At 41.2% G+C, this 15,204-nt stretch overlaps 1 protein-coding gene across 1 annotated transcript in view; it reads left to right on the top strand.

Annotated features, from left to right (window-relative positions):
* Nucleotides 1–7,733: 7,733 nt before the first annotated feature.
* LOC106569158 (lipoxygenase homology domain-containing protein 1) overlaps nt 7,734–15,204 on the top strand; it is a 47,008-nt gene continuing 39,537 nt past the window's right edge. Inside the window, exons 1-3 of the mRNA XM_014140204.3 lie at nt 7,734–8,502; nt 12,480–12,594; nt 14,834–14,914. Of these exons, the coding sequence (XP_013995679.1) occupies nt 7,734–8,502; nt 12,480–12,594; nt 14,834–14,914 (965 nt within the window). The remainder of the gene's footprint in view (nt 8,503–12,479; nt 12,595–14,833; nt 14,915–15,204) is intronic.

Raw genomic sequence — 15,204 nt, 5'->3', positions numbered from 1 at the left:
TCAAGTTTGTAGCGTCATACCCAAGAAGACTCGAGGCTGTAATCGCTCGCCAAAGATGCTTCAACAAAGTACTTATTAAAGGGTCTGAATTCTTATGTAAATGTGATATTTCAGTTTAATAGGTTTTATACATTTGCAAAAATGTTAAAAAAACTGTTTTTGGTTTGGCATTATGTGGTATTGTGTGTAGAATGATGAGGGAAAACAACAATTTAAGACATTTTAGAATAAGGCTGTAACGTAACAAAATGTGAAAAAAGTGAAGGGGTCTGAATACTTTCCCGAATGCACTGTATAGGCCTAATGCATTTCACAGGCCTAGCATAATACTGAAACCGTTGAGCTGTCAGAACCACTGATGGGTATTTAGATGTACAGGGTAGGCCCCCGAAACAAGTCAAAACCATTTCCTGTGCAGCAAAAAAGCGTATTTGAATTGAGAATGTGTGTAACTAAGTTTCCCAGATCCTACATACACTATGTATCAAGCTCAGTGTAGCATTTAGAGGAATAAAACACAGTCAATATCAGCCAAAACATTTGACACTGACCGAGAAGCCACAAGAATCACAATGTTCCCCTTTAAACATGGACCTTTCAACACAACCAACCTGTCTGAATCCTAACCAAGTAAACTTCAATCACTGTGTCTCTCCTCTTACAGTATAATCACAAAGCTTTCTCTGTTTTCACTTGTTCTAATTAAATCCAAGTTCACTTTCCACTGAATGATGTTCTCATGCTTATTTAAAGAGGCGACATGGTCTATAAAGAGAGCAGAGTACAAGTGATTGACCTCATGATCTTCAGGTCACCTCACTAGCAGGTACGGAGGAGAAGATTCAGAGAAGTCAGCCCGGTTATAAAGAAAAATCTTTTTAAAATGAAGAGGTCGGGTAGGGATACAGGTGAGCAGTGATCCAGTTGTGTACATGCAGGTTGTCACATTGATTATGATGATCAGCAGTTGATAGGATATGGATGAAGAGGTAAGTCCTTAAGAAGGTAAGAAATTCATTATTTGTTTATGATGGGTTCCAAAAGGGTTCTTCGGCTGTCCTCATAGGAAAACCCTTTTTGGTTCCAAGTAGAACCCTTTTGGATTCCATGTAGAACCCTTTTGGATTCCATGTAGAACCCTTTTAGATTCTGGATAGCACCTTTTTTGTATGGTGCTGCATTCTGAATGGTAGATTATCACCACAAAATTATACATTTCACATCAATATCAACAATGGGAAAACTAGTCGTCAACTGTATTGTAACATCCCACAGCTGTCTGAATACATGTGTGGGGTTGAATGTGATTACCTCAACTGAGCATGTGGAAAGTAAAGGTCCTGAGTGTATTGGCCTGACTGGAGACCGTAGTAGACTGCCTCTTCATTCATTGTTTCTGAAATTCATGGTGGGAAACTGTACTGGGGGAGAAGGTGGTGTAGGCTTATCAAAGTCAAATGCAAATCAGACCAAAAGTCCTAGAAGCCTACCTGACTATTTTCTGTCATCTGACAGTGCTGCACTGTTTTTATGGACCTTGTTGATAACCTGGAAGCTTGCCAGAAAACACAATAAAATATTGATCAGTGGTATGGCCGGTTCTGTCATGTACTACATCAGACAATGGAAAAGTGTTTCATTGTTGAATCAATATCATCAGTGGTGGAAAAAGTACCCAATTGTCATACTTGAATAAAAGTAAAGATACCTTAATAGAAAATGACTCAAGTTAAAGTGAAAGTCACCCAGTAAAATACTACTTGAGTAAGAGTCTAAAACTATTTGGTTTAAAATATACTTAAGTGTCAAAAGTAAATGTAGTTGATCAAATATACTTAAGTAACAAAAGTAAAAGTATAAATCATTTCAAAGTCCTTATATTAAGCAAACCAGACGGCACCATTTTTTGGTTTTTTAAATTTACGGATAGCCAGGGGCACGCTCCAACACTCAGACATAATTTACAAATGAAGCATGTATTTAGTGAGTCTACCAGATAAGAGGCTGTAGGGATGACCAGGGATGTTCTTTTGATAATTGTGTGAATTAGACAATTTTACTGTCCTGCTAAGCATTCAAAATACAATGAGTATTTTTGGGTGTCACGGAAAATGTATGGAGTTAAAAGTACATCATTTTCTTTAGGAATGTATTGAAGTAAAAGTAAAAGTTGTCAAAAAATATAAATAGTAAAGTAAAGTACAGATACAAAAAAAACCTACTTAAGTAGTACTTTCAAGTATTTTTACTTAAGTACTTTACACCACTGAATATCATCTAATCCTTAGAGACCTCAAACAATTGGTGAACCGTATTGGAATAAAGAGTTAAGTAATTTATGGTCTGTAATGAGAGTTGCAGAAAAGAGGTTCCTAAAATGTAAAGAACAATCAATGTATCTTTGAAAATAAGCTAAGATTTTTTAGGAGGAGATTCAGAAGGGGTCCAGCATTGCATCTCAAACAACTGCAAAGTAACAACTCTCAGCAATTTTGGAATCAATAAACTGGGCCCGAAAAGAGTTATGAAAATACCCATGGAAATCACATTGGAAAATGGTGAACTTGAACATAAGAAAAATGGTATATTAGATAACTGGGAGAATGATTTTGCTAACCTATTTTCAGGCAACAATATAACATCTGTGTTGATGACTTTTTAAATTGTACTTGTAACTTAAAAAATGGGATGGAAATTGAGATGAATAGGGCTGGATACACCTCAAACTCATTCCGGAATGCGAATTTGACTAAGGAGGAAGTTAGGAAGGCTATTGAGAAAGCAGAAACAAGAAAATAAACAGGAATAGAGGAGCTACCAAATGAAGTTACTGCAGACTCTATTCTGTCTTTTTCAAATGGTATCATTCCTTCAACTGGGTACAGATCCATCATTAAACCAATCCCAATCATCAAAGTAATATCCACAGGTCCCATTAAATTACAGAGGCATCTGAATTACTAGCACAGTCTACAAATTATACTCGGCTATCTTAAACAACAGGTTGACTCAGTATTTTGAAATGTCAGGTTTTCTTGTAGATGAGAAGAATGGGTTTCATAAAAACAGAGCTTGTATAGATCGCATTTACACTGTATCCACTGTGATTAGAGCCAGACTATGAGACTGTAAACCTACATATGTATGTTTTATTGATTTACAAAATACCTTAATTGGGTAAATAGATATCTTTTTGCTTTCAAACGTATAAATGCTGGAGTGGATGGTAAATGCTGGATGGTTTCCTATACAGAGCTCCAGTCTCCTGTAGACAGGTAAATGAGTTGAAGACTGGATGGTTTCCTATACAGAGCTCCAGTCTCCTGTGGACAGGTAAATGAGTTGAAGACTGGATGGTTTCCTATACAGAGCTCCAGTCTCCTGTGGACAGGTAAATGAGTTGAAGACTGGATGGTTTCCTATACAGAGCTCCAGTCTCCTGTGGACAGGTAAATGAGTTGAAGACTGGATGGTTTCCTATACAGAGCTCCAGTCTCCTGTGGACAGGTAAATGAGTTGAAGACTGGATGGTTTCCTATACAGAGCTCCAGTCTCCTGTGGACAGGTAAATGAGTTGAAGACTGGATGGTTTCCTATACAGAGCTCCAGTCTCCTGTGGACAGGTAAATGAGTTGAAGACTGGATGGTTTCCTATACAGAGCTCCAGTCTCCTGTGGACAGGTAAATGAGTTGAAGACTGGATGGTTTCCTATACAGAGCTCCAGTCTCCTGTGGACAGGTAAATGAGTTGAAGACTGGATGGTTTCCTATACAGAGCTCCAGTCTCCTGTGGACAGGTAAATGAGTTGAAGACTGGATGGTTTCCTATACAGAGCTCCAGTCTCCTGTGGACAGGTAAATGAGGTGAAGACTGGATGGTTTCCTATACAGAGCTCCAGTCTCCTGTGGACAGGTAAATGAGTTGAAGACTGGATGGTTTCCTATACAGAGCTCCAGTCTCCTGTGGACAGGTAAATGAGTTGAAGACTGGATGGTTTCCCACTCCGTTTCGAGTCAAACAAGGCGATGTGCTTTCCCCAACTTTGTTTGCCCTTTTTCTAAATGCCTTGGCCCAGCAAATCAAGCATGCTAACCTAGGAGTTAAATTAGATGAGACAACTTTGGGGATACTATTATACGCAGGTTATATTGTCCTCCTTGGAGAGAGTGAGTTTGATTTGCAATGTATTTTGAACACTGTCAAGCTCTGGTGTACCAGAGGGAGATGAATGATTAACCCAAATAAAACCCAGGTAATGCTCTTCAGAAAAAGGGTAGAGGAAGAAGTATTCATGACTTTTCTTTTGGAACAATAATCCTAAAGTACACTTGCTCATATACAGTGCATTCGGAAAGTATTCAGACTTTTTCAACATTTTGTTACGTTACAGCCTTATTCTAAAATGTATTAAATCATTTTTTCCCGCTCATCAATCTACCTACAATAGTCGATAATGACAAAGCAAAAACAGGTTTTCCAAAATATTTTTTATAGACATTTGAAAAATATTCTAAAAACCAGTTTTTGCTTTGTCATTATTGGCTATTGTGTGTAGATTGATGAGGAATATGTATTGTTTAATCCTTTTTAGAACTATGCTGCTGGAATCTGGGGTTGTAAAAAAGCCAAAACAGCAAACTCTATTCAGAATAGAGCCAAACAATGTTTTTTGGCAGTGCATAAGTTTGCCCCAAACCTTGCTATTCAATGAGACATGGTTTGGGAGCCCATGAAATAAGTCAGAGGGGTGAAATGATTAGGTTATGGAACCGTGTTATTGATATGCCAGAAGACAGAATAACAAACATGGTTTTCAACTAGGATAAAACACAACTACCCTTGGACAAAGGAACTCAATGACATATTTAAGGAAGCTGATCTACAACACATACTGTATTTAGAAATAATTTATGACGCAATATCAACATGATCAAACACAAATGAACCCTAAACTACAAAGAAGAATGGTCAACTGACAGCTAGGACCCAGAACCTTATGTCACCTCCCACCTAACCAGAAACTAAAGGTCCTTGTGTGCCCAGTTGATAACCGGGATACTGCCTCTGGAAATTGAAGTCGGTAGGATCAATGCCATAAACAAAGAAGAGTGGCTATATACAGTACAGTCTGCGATGTAGGGGAGATTGAGAATGAACTGCACTTTTTATTTTACTGTACATTATATGATGATTTAAGAGAAACCTTGTTTGAAAAAATGCTAACAACAGAAACAGAACTATTATGTAGTAGTGTTCCTGGTTGCAAATTTGATCTCCAAATCTTGGAAGACATGACAAGAGAAGTTCTATACTTTAAAGGTTTTTGTTTTGTTTTCTCAATTGTATGTCACTGCCGTATATAATGTATACTGCATTTGAACATCAGTGGAGGCTGCTGAGGGGAGGTCCGCTCACAATAATGGCTGGAACTGAGCGAATGGAATGGCATCAAACACATGGAAATAATGTGTTTGATACTATTCTACCTATTCAGCTCCAGCCATTATCACGAGCCTCTCCTCCCCAATTAAGGTGACACCAACCTCCTGTGGTGAACATATATATATACATTCTTTATTTAGCTACAGCAAATGCAGCGTTTTATAAGTCCATGTGGGCTGGGCATCCTGAAGATGCACAACACTATAATAATAAAACAAATCAATCAGTCAGTCATGTAGCTATTGTTTAGATATGCTCTGAGGTTAACTGCTGAGACGAGACCTGACTATCTGCAGTCATTTGTGGATTGGGTATCATCAGACAGTTGATTATAGAGATATGAAGAATATTATGCCTGATCACTTTCCCTCCTCTCCAATCCCCTTCCTTAATCTCCTTCCCCCTAACCGCCTCCCGTCTAGATGATCCGGTATCTGGTAGCAGCAATAAGCCTAATGGAGTGGTTTGGCTCATGCACAGGTGCAGATATGTATACGAAAGGTTATGCAGTGTGCGACATTTGCACATGAACTTGGTTACGGAATAATAAATCGTCTGAGGTTACTGTTTTCTTAAAACTTCTCAACCCTCAACAGGAGGTAGTGCTGTCTTTTTCATTTGTTTTAGCATTCATAGAATGCAGGATATCAAAGTACAATGCAGTACTACTTGAGATTGGATTTTTATCCAGGATTAGATCAAGTGTTACTTTGCCTGTAGCTTTGTGTAAGTGGTTAACCTGTCTTATCGTCTGTCGTCTATTTGAATCGTTTGTCCATGTGAATTAAACATGGGTCTGTGTGATTAAAACATGTTTTATTCAACTCCATTTAAAAGAGTAGGAGAAACGGCTTAAGAGATGTCCTGCATTTCCTGATTAAACAAGCAAACTGAAACCACAACAATGCACAGTATTTAACCTACACCAAACTCTAGTAAGAAGGCTACAGTAGATGATAGTTTGGATATCACAAGCTGAATAACTTGTTCTTGCAGGCAGGGGTCAGAGGTGAGGCTGGGTTGACCTGACTCCTTCTAAACAGCAGAGGTCAGCATGGATGGAGCTTTACTGAAGGTGTGACTGAAGTAGCTGTATACTATACATGATTTGTATTAGGCGTTATAAACTGGGTGGTTCGAGCCCTGAATGCTGATTGGCTGACAGCCGTGTAACATCAGACCATATACCACGGGTATATTTTTTTACTGCTCTAATTACGTTGGTAACCAGTTTATAATAGAAATAAGGCACGTCGGGGTTTGTGTTGTATGTTATATGTGGCATTGTACATAAGAACAGTGCTTAGCCGTGGAATATTGGCCATATACCACACCCCCTCAGGCGTTATTGCTCATTTATAGAACTTTTCATCATAATGCATTATACAGCTTGGTCATAATACTCTATGAATGTAGTTATAGATGTTTATGAACAACTCATAAGGCCTTACTAATGAGCTTATAATAAAGTGTTACAGAAAACACTAAATGGTGTTGATTAGCATGAAATGCTGTTTTCTTTGGTCAAAAACATCTGAACTGATTTTTTTGTTTTACTTTATGGTTAATGGTTGTCAGATACTAAATATTTGCTACAACTACATTCTCTAACCAGCTCTCTGAGGTGCAAAGTGGATCAATAGCACCAGCCATAAGATAATCATTGTTTGGACATTCATCTTAGAGCTGGACTTTTAGTTTGACTATAGACTAGCTGCAGGTAAGATCTCCATGCATAGGACTAATATGAGTTCAATACACTTAGGCCCTGTATGTTCAGTCATGTCCTGCGGTTGTTCATGATAATGCATTATGTGTGTCCAGGCGTGTTAGGTGGTGGAGAGGGGTGTGTGTTGTGTTTGTGCTTGTAGGTGTGCGCGTGTACGTGTGCTTGAGTGTGCACGTAGGTAAAAGCGAGACGCCCCCGGCCCGTAAAGCGATCCTGACACTATGAATAATGGAGAACACAGCGCGGGGCAGAGAGGATAAGTTCTCTCGGCAAGGCTCCTTTTTCACAGGGCTTTCTCCTGTGGGTCACGTGAAGCCAGTAATTTTTCATGAGCAGAGCGTGTTGGCGGCCCTGCCCCAGGAGGAGCGCTCCTAGCCAGACAGAGCTCCCTGCGGCCCCAGCATCCTCCTCCCGCAAACCCACACACCAGCCAGTCCAGTCCAGTGTACCCAGGGGCCACTGCGTGGCCTGCCGCCACGGGTCAAATGAATTGTCTTACAACTCCAGAAACTCAAGGAAGCTCTTACGAAACTGAAGGCCAGGGAAGCGGATGAATAAAATATGCCCTCAAAAGAGAAAAAAACTGCAGGAACGGAGGAAACTGAAGAGGTGGATTGCGACGTGGAGGAAAAGGAGCCAAAACCGAAAGGGAAGAGCAAGTCTGACGCCAACGGAGACACCAAGCCAGACGGAGAGAAGAAGAGGAAGAAACACAAGAGCCCAGAGGAGTCTGAGGAGGAACCAGAGAAAGAGAGGAAGAAAAAAGGGGAACGCCACGATAAGGTGAAAGAGAAAAAAGAAAAGAAGAAAAAGAAAGCAGAAGATGATGCAGAGAAGGGGGAGGGGGATGAAGTGATTGAAAATGAGGAAGAGGGAGATGACGAGCAGAACAACAATGACACCATCAAAACCAAACCCAAGAAGAAGAAATCCGAAGAAGAGGACATGACTGAGGGAGAAGTTAAAGAGGAAAAGAAGAAGAAGAAGAAAAAGAAGTCGTCTTCCGAGGGAGACCAACAGGAAGAGGAAGAGATGGGGTCCAAAGGCAGGAAGTCCAAAGATGGAGGGAAGAAGAAGAAGAAAGCTCAGGATGAGGAGCCCCTCTTGGAAGATCAGGAGGGAGAAGAAGAAGACTCCAAGAAGAAAAAGAAGAAGAAGCCTAAGAAGGGATCGGCTGACAGCGATGAGGACAAGAAAGACAAGAAAGGGAAGAAAGGGAAGAAGCCCAAGGCCAAGCAGGTGGATTACGCTGAGATCTACTACAATGAGCTGATGACCTACCAAACGGACTCCTCCGATGGCTATGAGGACGAGTACCACAAAAAGAAAGGTAGGACCATGGGACGTCTCCCAGCTAGGGCATGACAGTATCTCTACATAGTTCAGCTGTAAGTCTGGGTTGTAAGGTACTCCAGTTCTAAGCAGTGCTGTATTCTGAAGTGGCACTGAGTTCTATTTCTACAGCCAAGCTGGACTCTACTGTGTTGTTGTAGAGCCTGTCTGGGGATCCCTCTGTGATTGTCCCTGGATGAAAGCTCAGTGTGTTCCACATGAATGGAGCCCCACAGAGACTGAGAGGCCGACAGCTGCTTAGAGTCAGGCTGGGGCCAGGGCCTAGGGCCAGGGTTGGGAGGAAAGGTTGGGGTAGAGCTGAGAGCAATGCTGGGGCCAGGAGCAAGGACTGAGACCAGACAAACACATACACAGACACACAGACACACACACACAGACACACACACACACACACACACACACACACACACACACACACACACACACACACACACACACACACACACACACACACACACACACACACACACACACACACACACACACACACACACACACACACACACACACACACACACACACTAAGCTGGGCCTTACTGAAAGAGCTATAGCAAGCCTTTTCCATAGCTCACTAAAGACCATTTTCCATTTAAAAGAATAATGTTAATGGTAGGTTTCATCTTTACATTGCACTGCTAGTAAAAGCAGCTGACACAAAAGCAGATCTATATTTAGTCTGCTCTGTGACTGTGATGGAGATGCAGTTTAGGTGTCTGTCTTCTCAGTTACCTGGCTTTGATAAAGTGAGGCTTGGCTGAAGGCTTGGCCTGCTAACCTAGGCTCCAGAAGGAGAACTCTCTATCTTCTACACATATCAGCTCAGGTTTATCAGGTCACATCTCTTTTTCTAATCATTTATCAGGTCTCTCTCTGAGATCAGGTTTTATCATCTCTCTTTATCAGGTCTCTCTCTGAGATCAGGTTTTATCATTTCTCTTTATCAGGTCTCTCTCTGTGATCAAGTTTTATCATCTCTCTTTATCAGGTCTCTCTCTGTGATCAGGTTTTATCATCTCTCTTTATCAGGTCTCTCTCTGAGATCAGGTTTTATCATTTCTCTTTATCAGGTCTCTCTCTGAGATCAGGTTTTATCATTTCTCTTTATCAGGTCTCTCTCTGAGATCAAGTTTTATCATCTCTCTTTATCAGGTCTCTCTCTGAGATCAGGTTTTATCATTTCTCTTTATCAGGTCTCTCTCTGTGATCAGATTTTATCATCTCTCTTTATCATCTCTCTTTATCAGATCTCTCTCTGTGGACAGGTTTTATCAAATCAAATCAAATGTATTTATAAAGCCCTTCTTACATCAGCTGATGTCCCAAAGTGCTGTACAGAAACTCAGCCTAAAACCCCAAACAGCAAGCAATGCAGGTGTAGAAGCACGGTGGCTAGGAAAAACTCCCTAGAAAGGCCAGAACCTAGGAAGAAACCTAGAGAGGAACCAGGCTATGAGGGGTGGCCAGTCCTCTTCTGGCTGTGCCGGGTGGAGATTATAACAGAACATGGCCAAGATGTTCAAATGTTCATAGATGACCAACAGGGCCAAATAATAATAATCACAGTGGTTATAGAGGGTGCAACAGGTCAGCACCTCAGGAGTAAATGTCAGTTGGCTTTTCATAGCCGATCATTCAGAGTATCTCTACCGCTCCTGCTGTCTCTAGAAAGTTGAAAACAGCAGGTCTGGGACAGGTAGCACGTCTGGTGAACAGGTCAGGGTTCCATAGCCGCAGGCAGAACAGTTGAAACTGGAGCAGCAGCATGGCCAGGTGGACTGGGGACAGCAAGGAGTCATCAGGCCAGGTAGTCCTGAGGCATGGTCCTAGGGCTCAGATCCTCCGAGAGAGAGAGAGAGAAAGAAAGAAAGAAAGAAAGAAAGAAAGAAAGAAAGAAAGAAAGAAAGAAAGAAAGAAAGAAAGAAAGAAAGAAAGAAAGAAAGAAAGAAAGAGAGAGAGAAAGAGAGAGAGAGAGAATTAGAGAGCGCATACTTAAATTCACACAGGACACCGGATAAGACAGGAGAAATACTCCAGATATAACAGACTGACCCTAGCCCCCCGACACATAACCTACTGCAGCATAAATACTGGAGGCTGAGACAGGAGGGGTCGGGAGACACTGTGGCCCCATCCGACGATACTTGATATCTGATACCTGATATCATCTCTCTTTATCAGGTCTCTCTCTGAGATCAGGTTTTATCATCTCTCTTTATCAGGTCTCTCTCTGAGATCAGGTTTTATCATCTCTCTTTATCAGGTCTCTCTCTGTGATCAGGTTTTATCATCTCTCTTTATCAGGTCTCTCTCTGTGATCAGGTTTTATCATCTCTCTTTATCAGGTCTCTCTCTGAGATCAGGTTTTATCATCTCTCTTTATCAGGTCTCTCTCTGTGATCAGGTTTTATCATCTCTCTTTATCAGGTCTCTCTCTGAGATCAGGTTTTATCATTTCTCTTTATCAGGTCTCTCTCTGAGATCAAGTTTTATCATCTCTCTTTATCAGGTCTCTCTCTGAGATCAGGTTTTATCATCTCTCTTTATCAGGTCTCTCTCTGAGATCAGGTTTTATCATCTCTCTTTATCAGGTCTCTCTCTGAGATCAGGTTTTATCATCTCTCTTTATCAGGTCTCTCTCTGAGATCAGGTTTTATCATCTCTCTTTATCAGGTCTCTCTCTGTGATCAGGTTTTATCATCTCTCTTTATCAGGTCTCTCTCTGAGATCAGGTTTTATCATCTCTCTTTATCAGGTCTTTCTTTGTGATCAGATTTTATTCTCTCTCTCTCTCTCGCTCGCTCTCTCTCTCTCTCTCTCTCTCTCTCTCTGGTAATGTTTTCTCAGGTGTCTTTATAATTATCTGCTCCTAATTTTCACTGTTGGGTTCTTTGGCTGTTTCCATAGGAGAACCCTTTGAAGAATGCTATTTGGTTCCATGTAGAACCCTTTCCACAGATGGGTTTTAGACCCCAGAAGGGTTTTATCTGGAACTAAAAAGGGTTCTACCTGGAGACAAAAAGGGTTCTCCTAGGCAGACAGCCAAAGCTTTTTTGTAAGTGTACTTTACCTTCAGTTCTCAGTGGTATAGAAAATGCCTAATGAAGCCCAATGAAGCCTAATGAAGCCTAATGAAGCCTGATGAAGCCTGATGAAGCCTGATGAAGGAAGAAGACAATATAACAAAGGAAATAATTTGGGAACCTATAACAATCCAGGTTCATATTGTCTGTATAAAAAGAGCAATGAAATGTAATCACACCAGACTCAAAGGAATTATAGAAAGCCCTTCCACTGACTTACAGCTTTAGCAGCAAAACAAACACATCTACACATGCTTTAGTCACACACATAAACACAGAGAGACGGGCGTGGTGGGTTCCAAACAAGCACAGCCACATGATACTGAGGAGTGTTCATCTACCTTCCTCCCTGTCTGTTTGGAGGCTGTCAGTCAGTCAGACAGAGAGGGAGGGAGAGGGAGAGAGAGAGGGAGAGATACACACAAATCCAGCGCTGAAATGTGAGAGAGAAAGCCTTAGTAGGCTTGCAGCCAGGCATGGATTCTCCCACGGCAGATTAGCTGCAGTGAGTTCCCTGGCAGCCCTCTATGGAAGGAAACATAATGCTACAAATTGCGCCATCGTAAAAGGCTATCAACATGTTTTCAGGTGACACCCTGCCAGTTCTTATGATCTGACTTTTATCCTATTTGTTTATGAAGCTGTGGTAAATTTATGGAGAAATAGATTGGACAGGGTTCAGGCCCAATGTTCAACTGACGCTGTAAAGCGAGGTCATACCCACAAGCAGAAGGACAACATTTTCAATCTGCGTTTCAGCAGGGCTTCTGAATAGATTGTTGTGTTGTGGGATCAACTAATGTATCAAATCAACTAATGAAATTATGCCTCACCTCTCTCTCTCTCTCTCTCTCTCTCTCTCTCTGTCTCTCAGTGTATGAGGTGGTGACTGTCACAGGTGATGTGAGAGGGGCAGGCACAGACGCCAATGTGTTTGTCACTCTTTTTGGAGAATTTGGCATCACTCCCAAAGTGCACCTGGCCAGCAAGTGAGTTCAATGGTATTTTCTCCTAATGCATATGTCAGCTCTGCGGTATGACTACAAATAAATGCTGGAATACATCACTTACTATAATGAACTACTGACTCACAGAGGGTCAGGGTTATAAAAGGACACGCTCCCAGTCATGTTCCATATTATCTTATAAATGTAATCCTGAACTCAAAATGCTCTGTCAATATGTTTCAATCTTTAGTATTTATTTATTGCTAGTATTGAATTATATACATTGTGAATCAGTGACAAGGCATACGTTTTCATCCTAATTCATGAATGTACAATTTGGGTGTTGTGAATGTGGAATTTTACTATTTGTGCAGAACAAAAAACATTTTCTATGCCAACTGTTAATCTTTAACCTTTAACCTTTGCATTTCTCTCTGATTCTTCAGCACAGAAAAGAGGTATTTTTATCTGTCTACCTAAGGATGATTATTACAGTAGGATTACCTGTGTTGTGTTGCATTGTGGGTATGAGGCTGTATAAGAGTGCAGTCCTGTAACTTTAACCACATGAGCCTCACATGAGCTGACTTAGTGATGCTGCTCTGACCTCAACTATCAAATCAGTACATTTATCAAACCACAAAAAAAGCTACTGATCATTTTAAGAACTGGCCTTATCACGTTTGCCAGATGGTCATTGAAATGATGTGACTGGTGGATAGGATCCATTATGAGAGGAAGCAAAGCTTGTAATGCGTTTGATAGAGGCCTGGCTAAAGTACGGGATGCACTCCTCCGTACACATAATGGACACACAGAGTATCTGGAGTAAGGAAGAACTACGTGACATGGCCGGTCTTCTTTTCATTTAGAGCAAATGAAAGAAGACCACGATGTCATTTCCAGATGACACATCTATCCGTGTTGTAATATGAGGACCCATAGTACAGGGACTGTTATCATGCAAGTCGCAGGCTCTCCTTATCACTACACACCCATGGATACGCAGATAGAGTTACACGTATACAGTATCCTGTACATAGGCCTCATCTATAGTACAGTTGACTACTGTACACTCACACCTGGAAGTCCTGTCATTCTCCCCCATCACATTAGACACATTGACTCAATATGTCACAGAATATACAGATGTACATACGGAGATATTGTATATATACAAATGTATGTGCATATAGTATGTATGCAGTCTGTTGAGTATATTCATGTTTTCTAGGTCCATGTGTCAATGTGTAATTCATTACAAATAGCTGTGACATATAGCTTTAATTGTTATTACCAACATTACAACTGAGGAGTACAGTTTCACCTTACTCAGATATAGCCTATGTCCTGTATGTTCTACCTGTATTATGGAATGATCAATGAACATTTGCATCATGATACAGGTAAGTGGAAGCTCTGGTTTTCAACAGGTCTGCAAGATTGGAACAATCAAGGCAGAGCGAAATGCAACATTTTGGAATTGCGATGGAACTGTGCAGATATAACTGTTCAAGTGACATGAATTCCAAAGTTTGCATTGGGGTTGATTTGTTTTGTCAATGTCAGTTTGTATTTCTTTTGCAGGTACATTTTAGACACAGTGTTGGACAGTCATTTAGTCCTTTAACGCATTTTGCCCTTTATTTAGGGAGTGCAGTCCTGGCATTGTCACATAGAGTTGAATATTGACCATAATTGTGGGCAGGGGAGCATTAAGAGAAATGTGGGTCAATGACAATGCCAGGTCTATTCTCTATTGTTGGAGGGTATCGTATCTGATTCACCACGGATGGCAGAGAAGGACCTGCCGCAGAGACACTAGCTATCTGTCACTGTCAGAGGTAGAGGAGTGGGTAGACTCGTGCCAAAAGCCCAGACTGGCTCTGGGCAGGTGTCCGATTCTACCACCCTGTGACAGAGACAATAGTAGGCTGGCCTATGCACATGACACTTTTGATCTGACGCTGAATAGGATTGTCTTTCAGGTAACACTTTATTTGATGGTTCATATGACATGAATATGACATAAGACCTATCATGAGGTGTCATGTACATTCAAGACCACTCATGTCAAAGAAAGTGTTACAAATATTTAAGAGGGGGCAACAGAATACTGGGATTCTGCCACCCATAACAGCCTGGCAGGAGATCCTCATTGTGCCTCACACTAAGTGGTCTAATCTGTCAACAGCTGCAATTGACCAGATCTATCTTTATCCCTATTTATCTTGTAGGCTGTCTCTCTCTTTTGCTCATGCTATCTTTTTTCACATTACAGAAGCCGAACGGCATTTGAGAAAAATAAGACGGACGTGTTCCGGATTAAAACACACAATGTTGGGCCCTTGAAGAAGCTGAGGTACAGCATGGCTTATGGTGATGGCATCATGGTGGCTGAAACCACTGGTTTAACTTATAGTACACTACATTAACAGCATACTGTCCTGTAGTCGCCGACTGAGTTTAGAATGCCTGTGTGGGATTTCCTCAGAAAGATCACTGAGCGTTAAGCACCATCTGTTCACTGGGGGTTGTGATGATGATGGTGCTAGAGATGGGATCTGGGTCACATCCCAGTCTTAAAAAGGGAGGAGACATAGATTGTCTGAGTGACTACAATGCCCTGGGTGTTGGTAGTAGCCTAGAGCT

The sequence above is a fragment of the Salmo salar genome, chromosome 01 (genome assembly GCF_965601325.2).
Source record: "Salmo salar chromosome 01, fSalSal1, whole genome shotgun sequence".
NCBI lineage: Eukaryota > Metazoa > Chordata > Actinopteri > Salmoniformes > Salmonidae > Salmo > Salmo salar.
The sequence above is the reverse complement of the archived record's forward strand: the minus strand, read 5'-3'. Positions and strand labels throughout refer to the sequence as shown.